This window comes from Prosopis cineraria, unplaced genomic scaffold (assembly GCF_029017545.1).
Source record: "Prosopis cineraria cultivar Desert tree isolate PC_DT_omini unplaced genomic scaffold, ASM2901754v1 PC1, whole genome shotgun sequence".
NCBI classification, from domain to species: domain Eukaryota; kingdom Viridiplantae; phylum Streptophyta; class Magnoliopsida; order Fabales; family Fabaceae; genus Prosopis; species Prosopis cineraria.
In genome coordinates, this window is record NW_026555332.1 from 7,566,294 (window position 1) to 7,583,681 (window position 17,388).

Genomic DNA, 17,388 nt, shown 5'->3' on the forward strand with positions numbered 1-17,388 from the left:
TGAATCTTTTTTAAGTGTTGACTGCTTTTCTTCTGTGCTTTGGTATCCTATTTATAGTGTCAAATTGAAGGTAGTTTCTCCCTTATGACTTAGAACATTTTTCCGAAGAATCAAGGATCTCGTGAAACTTATAACACAGTCTTTACTCAATGTTTTCCATTTTTGGCAACTAGCTCGTCTCACTGAGATACTTGGGCACTCTCACGAATTTTGAGATTATTTGGGATCGTGTCTTTATGTGCCAACAGTCCATAGTTTGTAATTGGCAGAATTTCAGCATGCTCATTCTATCGTGGCTTTTCATTAAGTTCGGGGTCCGCCCCTCTGTTTAGATTGTTGATTGGGCCTAACTCTTTAGTCACTCAGCCTAAATAGCTTTATGACTTACCCAATATTTTGGCGAGTGACGTTTCATATTTTAGCCTAAATAATTACTAATATACTCCTTTAAAAATTTTCTCTTCGTTCTACTTTTTGTATTTATTAACCTAGATTATTATATAAATTTATCTTTTAATCATCATGAAGTGTAATGGTAATTGGGATTAAAGGTAAAAGTGAAAAACATTATATTTCTTTATGATAATGAGGACTTTATATATTTGTGAATTTTTTTTAATAAAATATTTATATTTTAGACTTGAGAGAATAATTTATAAGATGTTGTCGTGATTATATTATAATATAAGATGTATTGTATTGTAATTGTAATATTACATGAAAAATGTGGTGTAATATTTTTTAATAGTCAGGCATTTTTATTCTTATATATTTTTTAAATGAAACTCATGCAAATAATGCTAAATTTATAGTCACTTACTGAAGGAAGTGCTAAGAGTGATGGGGTGCATTGACATTGGTCAAATCATGGGACTTTCATAGCCAAGTTAGCCTTCTACGAATTGAGTAGCGATAGTGTGGCACGAAGAAGGGGGACGTGGAGGAGCATGTGAAAGTTTAAGAATCCCTCAATGGGGCGAAGACCTTCCTCTGGTTATGCTTGCAGAATAGGCTCTCGCCTAATGAAGCTCAAGTAGCAAGAGGCTTGCATGATAATTAACGAGGCAAGTGATGTGTGTTTAGATAGAAATGAGGATCTGTTACTCGTCCTCAAGGAGCTCAGCTTGCTGGAACATTCTCATCCTATAAGAGTTACGTTCGCTTTGCAGGGTGGTGTAGGTGTAGGCTGGGCTGATCGTGTCAGAAGGGAATGCATTGAAAATCAACGTGGATAGAGCAAAGGAGGAGAGTGAAGGTCTGAGGAACAATGTTATAGTCATTGGTGGTTTAAGAAAGGCGTGGGATATAGAGTGGAAGAAGTTTATTATCAAAGCATGCTTTGAGTTTGTCCAAATCCTGAAGCTAGGGGGACATAGAGGAACCCAAACCATTGATTGGTCAGGGAGATAAAAGGAATGCTCGGCAAAGAGTGGTTAGTAGATGTGAGCTCTGGTGCGAACAAGAGCCAAAAGCTGTTATGGATTTAGTGGCGTTCACAGACCCACCTAATTCAATTATTAATTTGTTAGCTGAAGAGACTATATGTAACTTTTTCTTTTTTCTTTTTTATCAAAGAAATGCATTCATAATTAAAACGAGTATGTAACCTGTTTTGACAGGACGTTGGTTATTGTTCTTGTTCTAAAAATACACACGCACATGTATGAAATAAGGGAAAATTAGAAGGGAAAAATGACAATAAAATCTACTGAATTTTATAAATGGTAATCTAATAACTCAAAATGTCATGATTTTATTGAAATTCCTAAGAATTTTTATGTTAATAAATTTTAAAGTGAAAAGATCATTTTACTCTTATTGAAAATAACAAGTCTCAATCACAATTTTTGTATAAGGAATAATAATTTTTGTTTTGTGAATCGCAAGAGTTAAATAAGAAATCACAACTTATCATGTGTAATTTTTATTATTGAAAAATAGGCTTCAATTACAACTTTTTCTTGAGAAATAATAACTTTTATTTTGTGAATCGTAAAAATTAAATAAAAAAATCACAACTTGTTAAATGTAATTTTTGTTATTAAAAAATAGATTCTCAAAATAATAAGCTCTAATAGCAACTTTTGTTTAGAAAATAATAACTTTTATTCAAAGAATCACAAGAATTAAACAAAAAATTATAATTTGTGATAAAATATTCTTTTCAATTTAAAATTTATTGATATAAAAGTCTTTAAAAACTTCAATGAAATTATAATATTTTAAAGAATTAGATTGTCTTTTATATAATTTGAGAAGATTTTATTTTCATTTTTTAATTAAGAAAAGCATCTAATCCTATTAAAATTTATTATAAAGTTTCAGCTTACTTTTTTTAATTTTCTAAATATCTTTTCAATCATCAGATTTAATATGTCAACCTAACATTTAAAAATGATTGGTCATTATTAAACATTTAATATTGAACTTTTTTTATAAAATTAACAGGATTAGAGGATAAAAAACTATTTTATGAAATTAAAAGAACAAAATAAAATCCTGTAAAAAGTTAAAGAATGAGAGATGCACTTAAATCATAATTTTAACCACTTACTACTAATAACTGACTTTTTTATACATGTAATTTAATTAAAGATTAAATATGATCTTAATAACCATCCAAAGGGATGAGAAGATTGTTATTTTTTCACATACTCTCTCCATTTAAAAATATAATATATTTTTTTAAAAATTGAGTGTTAAAAAATATAAGACATTTTTAATCTTTCGAAATATAATCATTATTTTTTTAAAAAAATATTTTTTTAATAAATAATTTTATATTTATTGAAGAATATTTATTAGGAATAAATATAAAAAGATAAAACTAATTTAAAAACAAATAATTATTTTATTAAAAAATAAAATTTAATTAATAATATTTTATATTTTTAAAGGGGGTATATTTTCTTCCTTTCTCCAACGTATAGAATTCATGACTCAACTGTCACGTGACCTAATTTGAAATGCCCTGAAATTTGAACCGAGATCGCCAGGAGCCCCAACAAAAACTGGAAACCCCCCCTCCTTCTCTCTCTTCTTTCTCTCACAATCGAACCTCGGAACCCTTCAGCCATGGAAGGGATACTTATAGATTGTGTGCAGAAGAGTCTTCGCCATTTCATGCACAACAACGCTATCTTTTTATGCGAGCGCCTCTGTGCCGAGTTTCCCACTGAGGTACTTTTCTTCTTCTTTTCTCATAAATATATAATATATATTTTTTCTACCAGTGAGACTTCACCTTGTGATTGCCTGTTTGTTCGTTTCCCCCTCTTTTTGGGTGATTGTAAGAATCGTTAATTGGAAATTGATACAGTAAGAGTAAGAACTTGGCAATGTTCAATATTTTTTTTCCATTCCGTTGTGCTTCTTAGCAAGCTGCGGCTATTTATGCATGGAGATCGATGGTTCTGATAACACAGCTATTTGATCAAGTGTTACTCCTGAGGTTCTGGAGTGGTGGTTATTCTCAGAAGATTTGGCTTCTTGCGTTGTAGCCTCTTGGCCTATCAGAGTATCTGGTTTAATCATATGTTTAGATAGGGTTATATCGGTAGAATCTGGGTTGTTTCACTTGCTTTTAGAACTTAATTAGTTTTCTGACAGTAATTAGTAATAGACAATAATGTATCCCTCCAAAACTTGAAGTGGCAACTGCAGTGTTACTGAGAGGGTTTCTTAGCGTATTAGAGCTCTTAACTAAGCTTAAAATAAACTTTGTAAATATCTGGTTGTGTATTCAAATGATTATATGGCGTGACATGGAGTTGTTTCTCCAAAGATCTTATCTTTAGGACAAGAATCCTTTGACCACGTTCTGTGAAGCTGTTCTTATATGGAAACTCTTGCCTGAGTGTAACTGAACACTGTACCTTAAATTCAATTACACTCAACACGTGGGAGACACATTGCTAAACACTGCTAAAAAAATTATAGCTTTCAAAACAGTATTGCTTTCTTATAAACCTTGTGATCTGCACTTCTCGCTAATGAAATTTGTTTCAGGCCCTTTCTCAGGGTATTCATTCACTGTCTCTTGCTGAGGAATGTCATCTTTTGCTCCCTTCATGTTAGTTTTGACTATTGACTTTCCTTTGTCCAGGCAAATTTGCAGTTGTTAGCTGGATGTTATTTGCAGAGCAATCAAGCTTATTCTGCCTACCATATCTTAAAGGGTATGCTTCATGCAGTATTAGAGTCTTTACCAACTTTTAATATACACTTGTGTTTTATTTGTATATGACAACCCTTCTTTTGATTGTTGTACTTTAATTTTTTTATATTCCCCCTGGTCCTAAATATAAGGCACTCTTAACTAATTTGTACTTTTGTAGAATCCAAAAAAGTAGGTAAGTTGGCCATTTATAATTAATATGTAGAGAGTTTGTGGCTCTTTTCCAAAAATACCCCTGCCATTTAGTGTCTAAAATTTAATGCGTAGGGATAAAAATGCTCCGATAAATAGGGTTTTCATGGGGAAAAATTTAATATGGGAAACAAGAGGGAATGAGACCTTATATTTAGGCCCCAACTGAAACCCTGAAATAGACCTTATATTTAGGAATGGAGGGAGTATGGATATAGGATAACATATTCTTTCCTTTGTTTGCTATCCCTGCATTGCAGTGTTTCTTATTGGATCTCTCTCTTATCTTTCTTTCCTTGTTTATTGCTTGAAGGATCACAAATGGCTCAATCCCGGTACTTGTTTGCCATATCATGCTATCATATGGGTCTTCTTAGGGAAGCTGAAGCAGCATTATGCCCTGCTAATGAACCTAGTGCAGAGGTACCATGCGTATATGATAAATTTTTTTTTAATGTATTTAAATCTTTTTCATGGTCAGTCTTATTTCTAGTAAAGATGGCTATTCTTGGATGCATGTGCATTTTTCTGTATCACGTGGGTTCTGTAATGTTCTTTGTAATGCTTTGAGTTTCTTCTCTACAAGAAGGCGAATGATGTTTTCTCTTTTGCTGTCTATCTTTCTGTGCAGGTTCCAAATGGTGCAGCCGGTCATTATCTATTAGGACTCATTTATAGGTTGATCATGCCTCATCTGTCCTATCAACTGTTTATGATTTTGTGGGAATCATCCTTTCAGTCTTTTGTGAAAGGAAGCAACCTGATCTTTGCTAAATCAGATCTATTTGTGTCAGTTTTCATAAATAGGAAACTTTAGTATCAATTTTTCCTCACTGGCACATGCAAGAAGTTAAATGGAATGATAGTTATATTGTGACCCCGAATAATATTATCTCATGCAACTGATTTATGTAAGGCCTGACAGTCTCAAAAACTGCTTTAACAAAATGTGTTTATAATGCTTTTTGGGACTGTATTGATATTCATACCTTCAAAGCCAAACGTGTTTTGTTTTTATGGGTAGGTTTATCACTAAGGTACTTTATATTCTTAGTGTGACAGATAATTAACTGCTTGCTGGATAAGACAAACCATTGAGGATGCTCTTCATTATGTTGCATGATTCAATTTGAACACTTGGAACTTGAACTTAAACCAGTTTTGGGGCATCTATTTTGCTAAGCTAAAATGCTGATTTGATCAATAATGTTCAAGACTTTTGCAGGTGTCCCTATCTACAAGATGTATTACAGATGAAATAATTTTTTGGGAGAATGACATTGAAGGCCATCTCAAGGGAATTTATCATAATAAGGGCCCATGAGTTTTACATCGGATTTTGTCTTGTGAATGCAGAACTTATGTGCCCTTATTACAATTAATTCCCTTGAGAGAACCTCAATTGTCATTCTCCCTAATTGTTTTCTCAGCACAGATCTTCTTCAAAACACTCTCTTCATCACCTCCTTGCATCCCCTGTTACTTTGATATATGTTTGTTGATTCCCATGATTTTGTATTGTGCTTTGAATCTCTATCTTGTTATTGTTCTTTTTGGGGGATTGATTTCCTTTGGATCCTCATCTTCAAATATTTTATTTCATTGCTACTCTTACTTTACCTCTTGGAAAGGTCATCCTTTTTTGTTCCCTCAACTTGTTGTTTGTCTTTTTCAGGTACACTGACAGAAGGAGAAGTGCTGTACATCATTTTAAGCAGGCGCTATCGATGGATCCACTGATGTGGTCTGCATTTGATGAGTTGTGCATATTAGGTGAGTCAGATACCATGATACTAATGTCACTCACCTGATTACCTGTGCTCCTTAGGCTTAAAAATTAGAGAACCTTGTTCATTTAATTGAGGTTGGGAGGACTACTCGAGATGTATATTGAAGACTTATAGATGTTGTATCATTGTTATTAGATGATGTAGTCAGGGAGGGCAGCTGTTAAGAGAATCTTAAGGAGGTCACTCATGAGAAACAGGTCAAACAATTGTGAAAGTTGTTTGTTTACTGAGGATGTTGTTAGAGAGATTAAGTTTTTTAGTTTCAGTGCAACAGCTAGGTGTCCCCTTCTGGATACATACATATTCTATATTGAATAGGGTTTTATTTGAAACAAGTTGAAGCTTGCATGGTCTTCATTCTTCAACTTGAGGGGGAGTATTAATGAGCCTACTCAAGTGAAACTTCTGGACATGGAGTTATTCTTTATCTAGAAAAGTTTATCATCAGCTAGAGTATTAAGAGTTTATTACTATTATTTATTTAGGAATCATTGTTACTGTAACGGTTTATCATTACCTTTTTTTATTTTTTAAAGAAAAAATTTATGGTTATTGGTAGAAGCCTCTATATTGAAGCTAACCTCTATTTTCATGTTATTATGAATGATTCTGGGAAGAGGGGCTAACCCATTGGATTTGTGAATGTTCTGCCTTTGTGCAAGCCTACTCATTCACTATATTTCTGTTATCTTAAATTTCATGCATATAACATATGAGGAACTAACCAATGCAAAATAACCTTATTTTCATTACATGGCCGTTCCAGTGTTTGTCAAAATGAATGGATCAAGTAATGATTCTTTTCCTTCCTATATTTTGTCATCATGATCACCACCACCATCTTCCTGATTCTGTTCTGTAAATGTTAGGTTCTGCTGAAGAAGCAACTGCATTTTTTGGTGAAGCAGCTGCTCAACAAATACAAAAGCAATACCTAAATGATACAGCCTCTGCAAGCCTGCATACATCAGCTGAGGACCGTAATGTGGTTGCTGCCAAACACTATGCCTCAGAAGATATGAGTCCAAGGCATCTAAGACATGTGCAGGGCAATAATTTAAAGGATGTTCCTGGAAATCTCAATGGAGCATCTATAACAGGAGGAGCTGCCAGTCAACCTAGTAATAGTGGTCCTTCCAACCTATCATTTTATAATACCCCTTCTCCAATGGCTGCACAGGTAATTGCATCTTGTTTTTTATTGTCTCTATATTAGCTTCTGTTTTTCCACTGAATTGTTTATGGAACTTTTATGGAAATAATAAACTGTTAACCTACCAAGTCACATTTTCTACCATTTTGAGCAATGATAATATGGACTATTAGTTGTAATTTTAGTTGATTTCTATGATTAATCAGAAGATAACGTGATTTTGTTAACTGGTTTGATGTTATTGCTTGATATCCTCTTTCTAAAATGATTTTTGCAGTTGTCAAGTGTTGCCCCACCTCCCTTGTGTAGGAATATGCAGCCCAACGGCCCAAACCTTGGCACGCTTGGTGTTGACAGTTCTCCCAAGTCAACAGTGAACTCAACTATCCAAGCTCCTCGAAGAAAGTTTGTGGATGAGGGAAAGTTACGAAAGGTTGAGGACTGTTGAGCCATCAGTCGTTGTCATTTCACTTCCCTGTGCAAGTTTGCTTAATTAAAAAAAAAAAAAAACTCATAACCCCCCCTTGCAGAAATATTAATTTGAAAAGTGTTTGAGACTAGAGTACCTTGCTGATTATGGAAACTTTCATCTCTTCAGACAGTGATGGCACTTAGCACTTGTTTGTATAGGGTGTAACATGTGAACTGGCAGCAGTATTTTGCATCTTATATTTTTAAATTTATTTATAAGCTATATTCAGGTTCTGAGTCAAACTTTTGATTTCATGGCCCTATTGATTCTCCTTTACTGGTTTTGATATCAACTATAAAGTCCATGACCCATAGCTTTGATTTATAATCTTTATATATTCATTGAATTACGTTTCCACACATTGTGAGCAGAACTTCTAATTAACTTAGTTCTGAAAAATTTACAGCATGTCTTCATTTATATGTATACTTGCTTCAATGATTGATTACTTATGGATATACTTGATATTGAGGTTTCTTCTTCTCACCAATTCTGTTGTCTTTCATTTTTCAGATTTCTGGTAGATTATTTTCTGATTCAGGGCTTCGACGTAGCACAAGACTTGCTAGTGATGCAAGTGTAAATGTAAATGCTAGCACAACAAGTGTATCTGGAAATGGAAATAATAACTCTTCTAAGTATCTTGGAAGTTCTAAGTTTAGCTCCATGGCATTTCGTAACACAACAATTCGTAAAGGGATATCATGGGCCAACGAAAACATTGACGAAGGTGGTGAATCTTTAGACATGAAATTGAAACTGCTTTGTGAACATATATGGAAATATCTCCCTTCACCAATGCTATGGTCCTGATTTCATAGCAGTTTAGTAATTTATTTTCATCATAAATTGTGTCCTAATTTGTAATGCCAGGTCTCTTTTGTTGCTTTATCCTCCTTTTTTGATATTTTGATGTAAGAGTGGGGGCAGCAAGGAAACCATCAATTGCTTTATCCTCCATTCTTGAGCTGTCAGTCCCCAAATGATATACTTGATGGGGGACAATGCAGGTGAGGGAAAGGGAAGGTTTTATGATGCTACCTTAATTGGGAGTTATTGAAAAGAAGGGGGAGGGGTGGTAAATGATTTTTCATCAAAACCATTCCTTGTTTGGGAGTTATATAAGCAAGGGACAATAATGAAGGTTTTTCAACTAACCTTGCATGTACATGGTTCTCCCTCCTTTATATTATTAAGCTCTTCCAATGTGGAAGATAAGGTTCAGACAAGGGAAAGAAAAGTGGTTATTTAACTGCCCACTCCTTCCTTGTCTTCCCTTCCATTTGTACTTATTGTACCTGTCAATTTATGGGGGCAATCCATTGTGTATTACTACGCTGTATACTTTTTAACATCTTACAATATATTATCAGAATGCAAATTCAAAGCACAGATGCTTTTGTCCAGTGCCTAAATATTCTGTTTAAATGGGTGATATCTGGTAACAATATATATCTGCTGCCATTCCTATGTTGAAATCCAATCTCCAAAAAATATAAGGTTATACTGGTAAAGATTTTGCTGGATTAATCTCTTACTGGATCATATTAATTATCCAAGGAAGGATTTTTCATTTTCAATGATATTATTAGTTTTTGCACCTTTTCTTAGGATTGTTCAAAATTTACTCTATCATTTATGAACCCACTGAACTTATTTTAATAATGGGGAAGCATCTATCAGCTACATTACTAATACCTCTTCAATTATTAATTGTTTAGGGAGTCGTAATGATGTTCTTGATGATTCTCGTTTAAATGTTTCTTCAACAACTGCAAGTTTATCACCTGTGATTGAAGCTAAATCTTGTGAACAAGAAGGATCCAATTTTTCAGTTGGTGGGCTAGTTTTGAGTCTTTCTAAAGTCATCACAGGTGCCTCAGAAGTATTAAGCCTATTGAGAGTTCTTGGTGAAGGCTATAGACTTGCCTGCTTGTATAGGTGCCAGGTATTAATTGGTTATTTTGGTGGGAAAGCAAGTTCGTATTTATATATTTAATGATTTATTGTAACTATGGGGATGAGAAGAAACCTGAGAGGAAAATAGTTTTTCCTGAATTTTTTCTCATGTCTGTTTATTGGTATATCAGGATGCGCTAGAAACATATATGAAACTTCCACATAAGCATTACAATACAGGCTGGGTTCTTTCTCAGGTAACATAAGCATTGATTTAAAGATTTATCATCATTCTTATGATTCTTTCAATCCGTTGACTGCTTAGAAAAGGAAAGGATGCCTTCACTTATGACAGCCAGCCAAGTTCTGATGCATTTGGGGCTCAGTTGCCTTTTACTATTTTCTTTTCAATTAAACTTTTGATGTGTTTTTATCATATTTCAGATTTTAATCTCATGTGACTCTCACAATATTGGTTCTCTTGGTACGTGGAATAAACCTTGAATATTGAGATGGTGGTTTGTGAATTTTGCAATTTGATCGGAGGCTGTAACAAGTCTATAACTTTGATAGAAGATACACACATGCAAAACTTTTTAGCTTTTTGTAGCTGTTTTTTTACCCCCTGATGAACTTGCCAACTCTGCAAGGTAGATGTTCAATGGGTACACCCTGCATTAGACCTATATTTAGTTATTTACCCTTCTTGAAAACAGCAAACTGAAAGTATAAAACAATATTTGTTAATGATAAACCTTTGATTATATTATCAAGTTAGACCTAAATTGACCTTGGCAATATTTACTGTTTCAGAAATTATTCCATTCATCATAAGTTGGAATGAAGGAGGAGCTATGGCTTTGTTTGGTATGTTGGAATGAATTTTGAGGGAATGGGATTGAGAATAGAAATAGGAACAAGAATGAGCTTTAAAAACATGTTTGGTATGCTATGGGAATGCTTGACTAATTTTTATTTAATATTCATAATTATAACATCAAAATACCATATTACCCTTACTCATGCCAAAGTGGGAAAAAGCTAATCTCAGTCACGGTTCCCAACCCAACACGCTGTCCCACTAGGTTGATCTTCTTCCTCAACTATGGCAGCAACTGGAAGCATCAATTGCAGATCAAAATCCAAATATTCTCGCTTCTAGAAATCAAATCCATCAAAATATTCATATCCAAAACACATGACAAAACCTGAATCATTAAATCAATATATGCAAGATTAAAAAGAAAAAAAAGACATTAATGAAGTAGATATGTGGATCTGCAATGGATGAAGGAATGGTGAAAGAAGCTTGCAAATGGTGATGAAGATGTGAACAGTGACAAAGATAGAGACTTGTGACATTGGACATCATTGTAGTTGAAGCCAACCACAATGACATTGAAATTGTTTGTGGTTTTAATTTTCAATAATGGTGGAGGGTTAGGTGCTTTGATTTTGTCTCACTATCGCTAGGCATCAACCTCTCCCCACCATTGGCGAGCAAGTGAGCAGATATGATGATAGCAGGCATGGTTCATCGGCAAGCAGGCAAGTAGATGCGAGCAAATGCAATGGTTCGTTTGTCCATGCCATTGATGAAGCTCAAATAGTTCTTGAGCACCATTGTCGATTGAGAGAGGGGGAGGGATTAAGGCTATGGGCAAAATGGGGATTTGTGAAATATTATAGGGACAAGTTGGTCTGGAAAAAAATCATTCCTGGGAATGGATCCCCATCCTCAAGGTTTGCTGATGGAATGGGGATTACATCAAATGAGGTAGTGGGCCATTCCCTTGGAATGTGCATCCTCATGCACCATACACCTAAAATGGGCATTCCTTCACCCACTTCCATTCCATCAGCACCTATTGCCTCGTACTAAACAAGGCCTATGAGTATTTGGCCTCAAGGGGGTTGATAATGGGTGCAAGAATTAGGCTGTACTCAAGCAGTAAGCATGAGGTAGGCATTGCACCCATTATGATCTAAATCATTCTTACTTTGTAGTTTGGATAACGTTTCATGAGATTATAGTTAGTTTCAATTATTAGTTACTAAAGAATTTCATTAATAATAATTGTTAGGAATAAATAATTAGTGTAACTACCTGCTTATCCTTATAAATACAGGAAATTGGGAAAGAGATTGGCGTGGATGAAATAATAGAATTGTGTGACAATAGCTCAAGGCTTTAGTTTCCCTCTCCTTGTTCCAAATTGGTATCTAAGGATAATCTTGGAGGGCTATGGCAGAAGAGACAAGGCGTCAAGAGAGGTGGAGCAAGAGTTGGGGCAAATTTGTTGTGAGGTGAATGAGCTGCAAAATTCAATGATGAGAATGGGAGGATTACTTTTGAGATGGCATCCAAACTTTTCCAGGCAGGATAGAGTCCCATTGAGATGCTATTGGTGGTAACAACAAACATCAATGGAGGAGGTGTTATTATATGCTCACTAAACTGTCCTATGCATTTCCAGACAAATTTTACCAAAATTGAATTCCAAAGATTTGATGGCAGAGAATTCAAAGATTGGGTCTTTCAATGTAATTAGTTCTTCGAGGCAGATGAATAGAACAAAAAATCACGTTGATCAGCATGAGGAATTAGCCACACGTTCTCAAACTTTAAAGGCATGAGTCTCCATTTAAAGCTTTTGGACTCCAAACATTGGGTAAATGATCGGGCAGAGGAGAAGATGAACTGTACTGGACGAGATCTGGAACCATTTATGAATTTATGATGTTATAACTTCAATGCCATCATGAAATCACTTGTGCTCAGACAATGGAGATTAACTCATTTTCCTTATTCAAATAATATTGCATCCTCTCAATTTTAAGTTCTCGAATTCCTTGAGGTTTTCATTTGACTCTGAGGAATGGCTTGCCTTTTTTTTTTTTTTTGATATGGTAGTCTTATAACTCTATATAGAGCTTGTTCACCTATGCGTCTCTCTCTATTCTTGGATGTTTCTTATGCTACATTTTTTTTCAGAGGTGCGTTTGACTCTAATGCTACTCTGTTATGTGCCATTGCAGGTTGGAAAAGCGTACTTTGAATTAGTTGATTATTTGGAAGCTGATCAGGCCTTTTGCCATGCTCGTCAGATTACACCTTACAGCTTGGAAGGAATGGATATATACTCAACAGTCCTTTATGTGAGTAAAGTATAATATGTTGTAGAAAATACCAATTCTTCTGAAAATAGAGCATGCTGATTTGTCTTTCTATATAGCCTCCTTGAGAATGTCATGAAAAAGAACCGAAACGACAAAAGATAGAAAGAGGGAGATTTAGGTGAAAAGAGTTCAGTAACCAACACAATTGTCCTCCTCATCCCTTGGTACATTGGTATATTTAGATAAAGTGGTTAGCCAAACAACTCCAATTAACCACCGAAGCAACCTCCTAACTTGTCTTCTCATTTAGTAATTTAGCAGTTGAATAGGATCCCATTACTCATGTTATATTGATTTTAGCCATTGTATTGCAAAAGTGTTGTCACATATATGTAAGAAAGTAACAAAGGCATCGGTCTCTCTCTCTCTCTCTCTCTCTCTCTCTCTCTCTCTCTCTCTCTCTGTGCATTAAACATGGGAATTTTTTGCTTTCTCGCAGCTCTTCTTTGAACTGATTGCAGATTCCTTGAGTAGTCTCTTTATTACTGAGAATCAGAGTCTAACAAATGATCCAATGATTTTATTCATGAGAATAGTTCTCTCTATGTACAAGATTGGGACCCTTAGGAAAGGAAACGTATATTATTGAGTAATTTCCTATAGTTATGAGGATCTTTATAATTGTGCCTATACTAACTATAAGAAGATTATAATCATGCTCAACTTGTTATAAATATGACCCACTTGAGGTTCATTTCTAGCTTTTGTGAAAATATCTCCTACTTGATCTCTAGTCTTGAGTCTTCACATTACTTGTAGAGATGACTTTTTCCGCTGTTGCAGCATTTAAAGGAAGATATGAAATTAAGTTATCTGGCACAGGAACTGATATCAACTGATCGCCTAGCTCCTCAATCTTGGTAGGCATGTTGAACTGTCTTGTGATTATTTGATGGTATAAATTTCATCTATCTTCTCACTGATATTTTTTCTGCATGCAAGGTCCAAAAGGTTTTTCTCTCTCTATGCAATCACTTGGAGCTAAAACTGCACCCCTTACTAAGACAAATGTGCATTTTTCTTTTTGATATATGATACCACATTTAGGCATATTGAAATTGTGATTTGCTGTGTAAAACTTCTATTTTTCTTGACTGGAGTTATTTTTCTTGAACTCAATGTCACTTGTCACTAATTTTTTCCCCATATTGCGATAAGGTTTAAACCAATGTCTTTCTCTCCCTGCTGGAAGCTAAAATTTGCGAACCTCATTTAAAAAAATTGCACTATTCTTTTGTGATGTGATGCCACAGTATTAGGGCTCAAGGATTGTATCTTTTTGTTGGTGCTATCGATGTTAGTGTAAATGTATTTTGTCTAGCTCAAATTGAAAGCTTGTTTTTCTTAGCTCCTGCAGTACGCTTGTGATTTACTCTGGCGTGACATTTCTGTTGAATTGCTCTGGTAGGTGCGCTATGGGAAATTGCTACAGCCTGCAGAAAGATCACGAAACTGCGCTGAAGAATTTCCAACGAGCTGTTCAACTAAATCCCCGATTTGCATATGCGCACACCCTTTGTGGACATGAGTATGAACATGTTATTTTTATTCATGATCTTATATATTGTCATACATTTTCAGCAACTCTATATGTTCTAGTAATTTGTTGCTGGTAGGTACGTAGCGCTTGAAGATTTTGAGAACGGAATTAAGTGCTACCAGAGTGCACTAAGTGTTGATTCAAGACACTACAATGCCTGGTATGGACTTGGAATGGTATATCTTCGCCAGGAGAAGTTTGAGTTCTCTGAACATCATTTTCGGATGGCTTTCCAAATTAATCCTCGCTCTTCTGTTATAATGTCATACCTTGGTACTGCTTTGCATGCATTAAAGGTTAATCTCTTGCAGGCTGATTTTATGAGTGGTTTCCTTGTTTGAATTTGTATATCCATCATTCTTAAATTACGCTTCTATGATTTGATAGAGAAGTGAAGAAGCGTTGAAGATCATGGAGAGGGCGATTTTAGCGGATAAGAAAAACCCTGTTCCTATGTATCAGAAGGCCAATATACTCATGGGCTTGGAGAAATTTGACGAAGCTTTGGAAGTCCTAGAGGAACTTAAAGAGTATGCTCCACGCGAAAGTAGTGTCTATGCTTTGATGGGCAAGATCTATAAGAGGCGTAACATGCATCAGAAAGCAATGCTTCACTATGGTATGGCTTTGGATTTGAAACCATCCGCAACTGATGCTGCTGCCATCAAGGTAATTTGTTTTTCCAACACCAAATCCTTTGCCCTAAAATTGCCATCCACTTTCGCAGTTTACCAATCTTTTTGATTGTGATTAGGTGCAAGCATTAAAACTTGTGTTGTCTTTTACACGCACGCACGCACGCACGCACATATGGAGAAACTATATTTTAACTCATTGAGCGAAGGTTCAATCATAGAATTACCAGTTAAAGTTCATTATATGACAAAACAATCCCTGAACTCAAAAAAAAAAAAAAAAAAAAGGTCCAGAACTGGAAGGAACTTCTTGCAGGTCTGTTGAGTGGTTGAGCATTAAGCCGTCTAAACCTCTTTGCCAACAGTTTATAATCTTAAGATTTAACCAGTCTAAAAACTTGTCTTATTCATTGATCCTAATTTTATAACCAGCTCTTGAAATTCATGCTCTCTTATACTTATTCAACTTGAGTACTTGTTATTTCCTCATGGCAGGCTGCAATAGAGAAATTGCATGTACCTGATGACATTGAAGACAGCTTATAATAGCTCTGTGAAGAAATGAAGTTCTAAACAGCTAACACAAGATGTGATTTCCATCATCCCTGGGCCAGAACGAGTTGACCCCGCTTGTGCTTTCGGCTGATTGTGTATAAAAAAGGCTGTACAAATGCTTGATTGAGAGTATTCATTCATTCATGCAGCTATATCTATCACTTTGTTGTCTAGAAAGAGACCTCAGTTTTGTAGCACATTCAGCATACTAAGAGTATTAGAGGACCTGATGCAAGCTTTCATGGGAGAAGCTCCCTTACTTGTACGAGTAGATGTACGTATTACTTGTATCATTATCAAGTCTATTCATTCAATTGTTCATAAAATCGTTCGTTGACCCCGCAAAGTGAGGTAATGTTTGCTGCTGCTGCTGCTGCTGTTCATAAAATCATGCCCTTGGATTGTAGTCCCTGGTTAACTATATTAGTAACTCCCTTGCTGTTTTACCTCCATTTTTTTTTTCCGGTGGGACTGGACTCAGAAAATTCCTGACAACTTTTTTCCATATTGAAATTGGCAGAGAAACGACCCATTAGACTGCAAACTACAAAGCATCAAATTGTGGTCTTTACATTATTAAGGGGAAGTTAAATACATACATGCATGCATACATTTATATATAACCAATATAATATAAATATGTTAACATATATATTTATTTTCAATTTTACACATATATAAATTTATATATATATATATATTTTAAATTTTGCTCATTGAATTTTTTTGGTATAAAAATCATTAGTTATCATGTCTTGTTTACAATAAATGTTTTAATAATTTCTTTCTCAATATAGATTATAATTAAAGTAGTGAAAATTTTATTATCTTACAAGCATTCAATGATTTAACTGCATAATTAATATTTAAAGTTTTTTTTAATGTAATAAGTTTTATTACTTGTTTGTTGAATTTACTATTTAATTTTTTTGATTGATAATCATAATAAAAAAAATATATCAATACAGTAACGATGTTTAATTGTCATAAAATTTTTATGTTGATAAGATTGAATTATATTAGAGTAAAAATTATTCATATCATAAATTTTAGTAGCTTGACTGTTTAAAAAAAATAATTTTTTTTAAAGAATATTTTTACCAACCCTCTTACTTTTGGATAAGTGATTCTATGAGATATATATATATATATATATATATATTAAGCACATAACATTTAATATATTTTAAAATTTTTGTTGCAATACTTGGCAAAGTTTGTTAATAATAATTTTTATAATTTCTTTTGTCAACTATAAAATGAAAGCAAAATGAAGTGACATTAATTACTACTTTAAAAGCATGTATAGAATTATCTTGTTGAAAAAAATAAATAGATTTTATGACAATTATATTTTTAAGTTACTGAAATAGTTGCTCTATATATTGTAAAAGATTACATATATAATTGAAATAAAAATTTTACCTAATGTTTTATAATTTCTATAATATACCAACTTAAGAGAATCAAAAATATATAATCTCTATATTTTATTAAAAAAATTAAAAAGTTAAGAGGCGGTACCTTCTATCTCCACCCCTGTCCCAAAGTGTGTTTGAATACATGAATAAATATTCTTTTTTAACTTTGTTGTCAGATTTTTTTTTTTTAAACTTTTGAAAATTAACATTCTTCAAAGTAATATAAATACAATATATGATTTAGTGACCGTTAAGGTGTTAATGGGAACAGGATCCTTTTTTTCCTCGCATAATAATCGAGAAGGTACGTGGGTCTAAAAAAGATATTTACCGAATATTCTTGCCACTGTTTATCAGTGGTTAGATCAAAAAAA

The 17,388-nt window shown here is 34.0% G+C and overlaps 1 protein-coding gene across 1 annotated transcript; it reads left to right on the plus strand.

Annotated features, from left to right (window-relative positions):
- The first annotated feature begins 2,981 nt into the window (after positions 1 to 2,981).
- Positions 2,982 to 15,939, plus strand: LOC129318160 (cell division cycle protein 27 homolog B). Its single transcript, XM_054962780.1, has 16 exons — positions 2,982 to 3,180; positions 4,106 to 4,178; positions 4,683 to 4,792; positions 5,001 to 5,047; positions 6,045 to 6,142; positions 7,029 to 7,339; positions 7,590 to 7,745; positions 8,298 to 8,514; positions 9,506 to 9,732; positions 9,875 to 9,940; positions 12,723 to 12,842; positions 13,647 to 13,723; positions 14,272 to 14,391; positions 14,480 to 14,699; positions 14,791 to 15,072; positions 15,534 to 15,939. Exons 1-16 carry the CDS (start codon positions 3,076 to 3,078, stop codon positions 15,582 to 15,584), a joined length of 2,280 nt encoding a protein of 759 aa, XP_054818755.1. The 5' UTR covers positions 2,982 to 3,075; the 3' UTR covers positions 15,585 to 15,939.
- Positions 15,940 to 17,388: the final 1,449 nt, after the last annotated feature.

What these genes read in the sequence shown, in the direction of transcription:
- LOC129318160 (XM_054962780.1), top strand. Translation starts at nt 3,076, where the DNA reads ATGGAAGGGATACTTATAGATTGTGTGCAGAAGAGTCTTCGCCATTTC. An exon ending in CTAATGAACCTAGTGCAGAG is followed by an intron (nt 4,793 to 5,000) that starts GTACCATGCGTA and finishes CTTTCTGTGCAG; the next exon opens with GTTCCAAATGGTGCAGCCGG. An exon ending in CCTGCTTGTATAGGTGCCAG is followed by an intron (nt 9,733 to 9,874) that starts GTATTAATTGGT and finishes TTGGTATATCAG; the next exon opens with GATGCGCTAGAAACATATAT.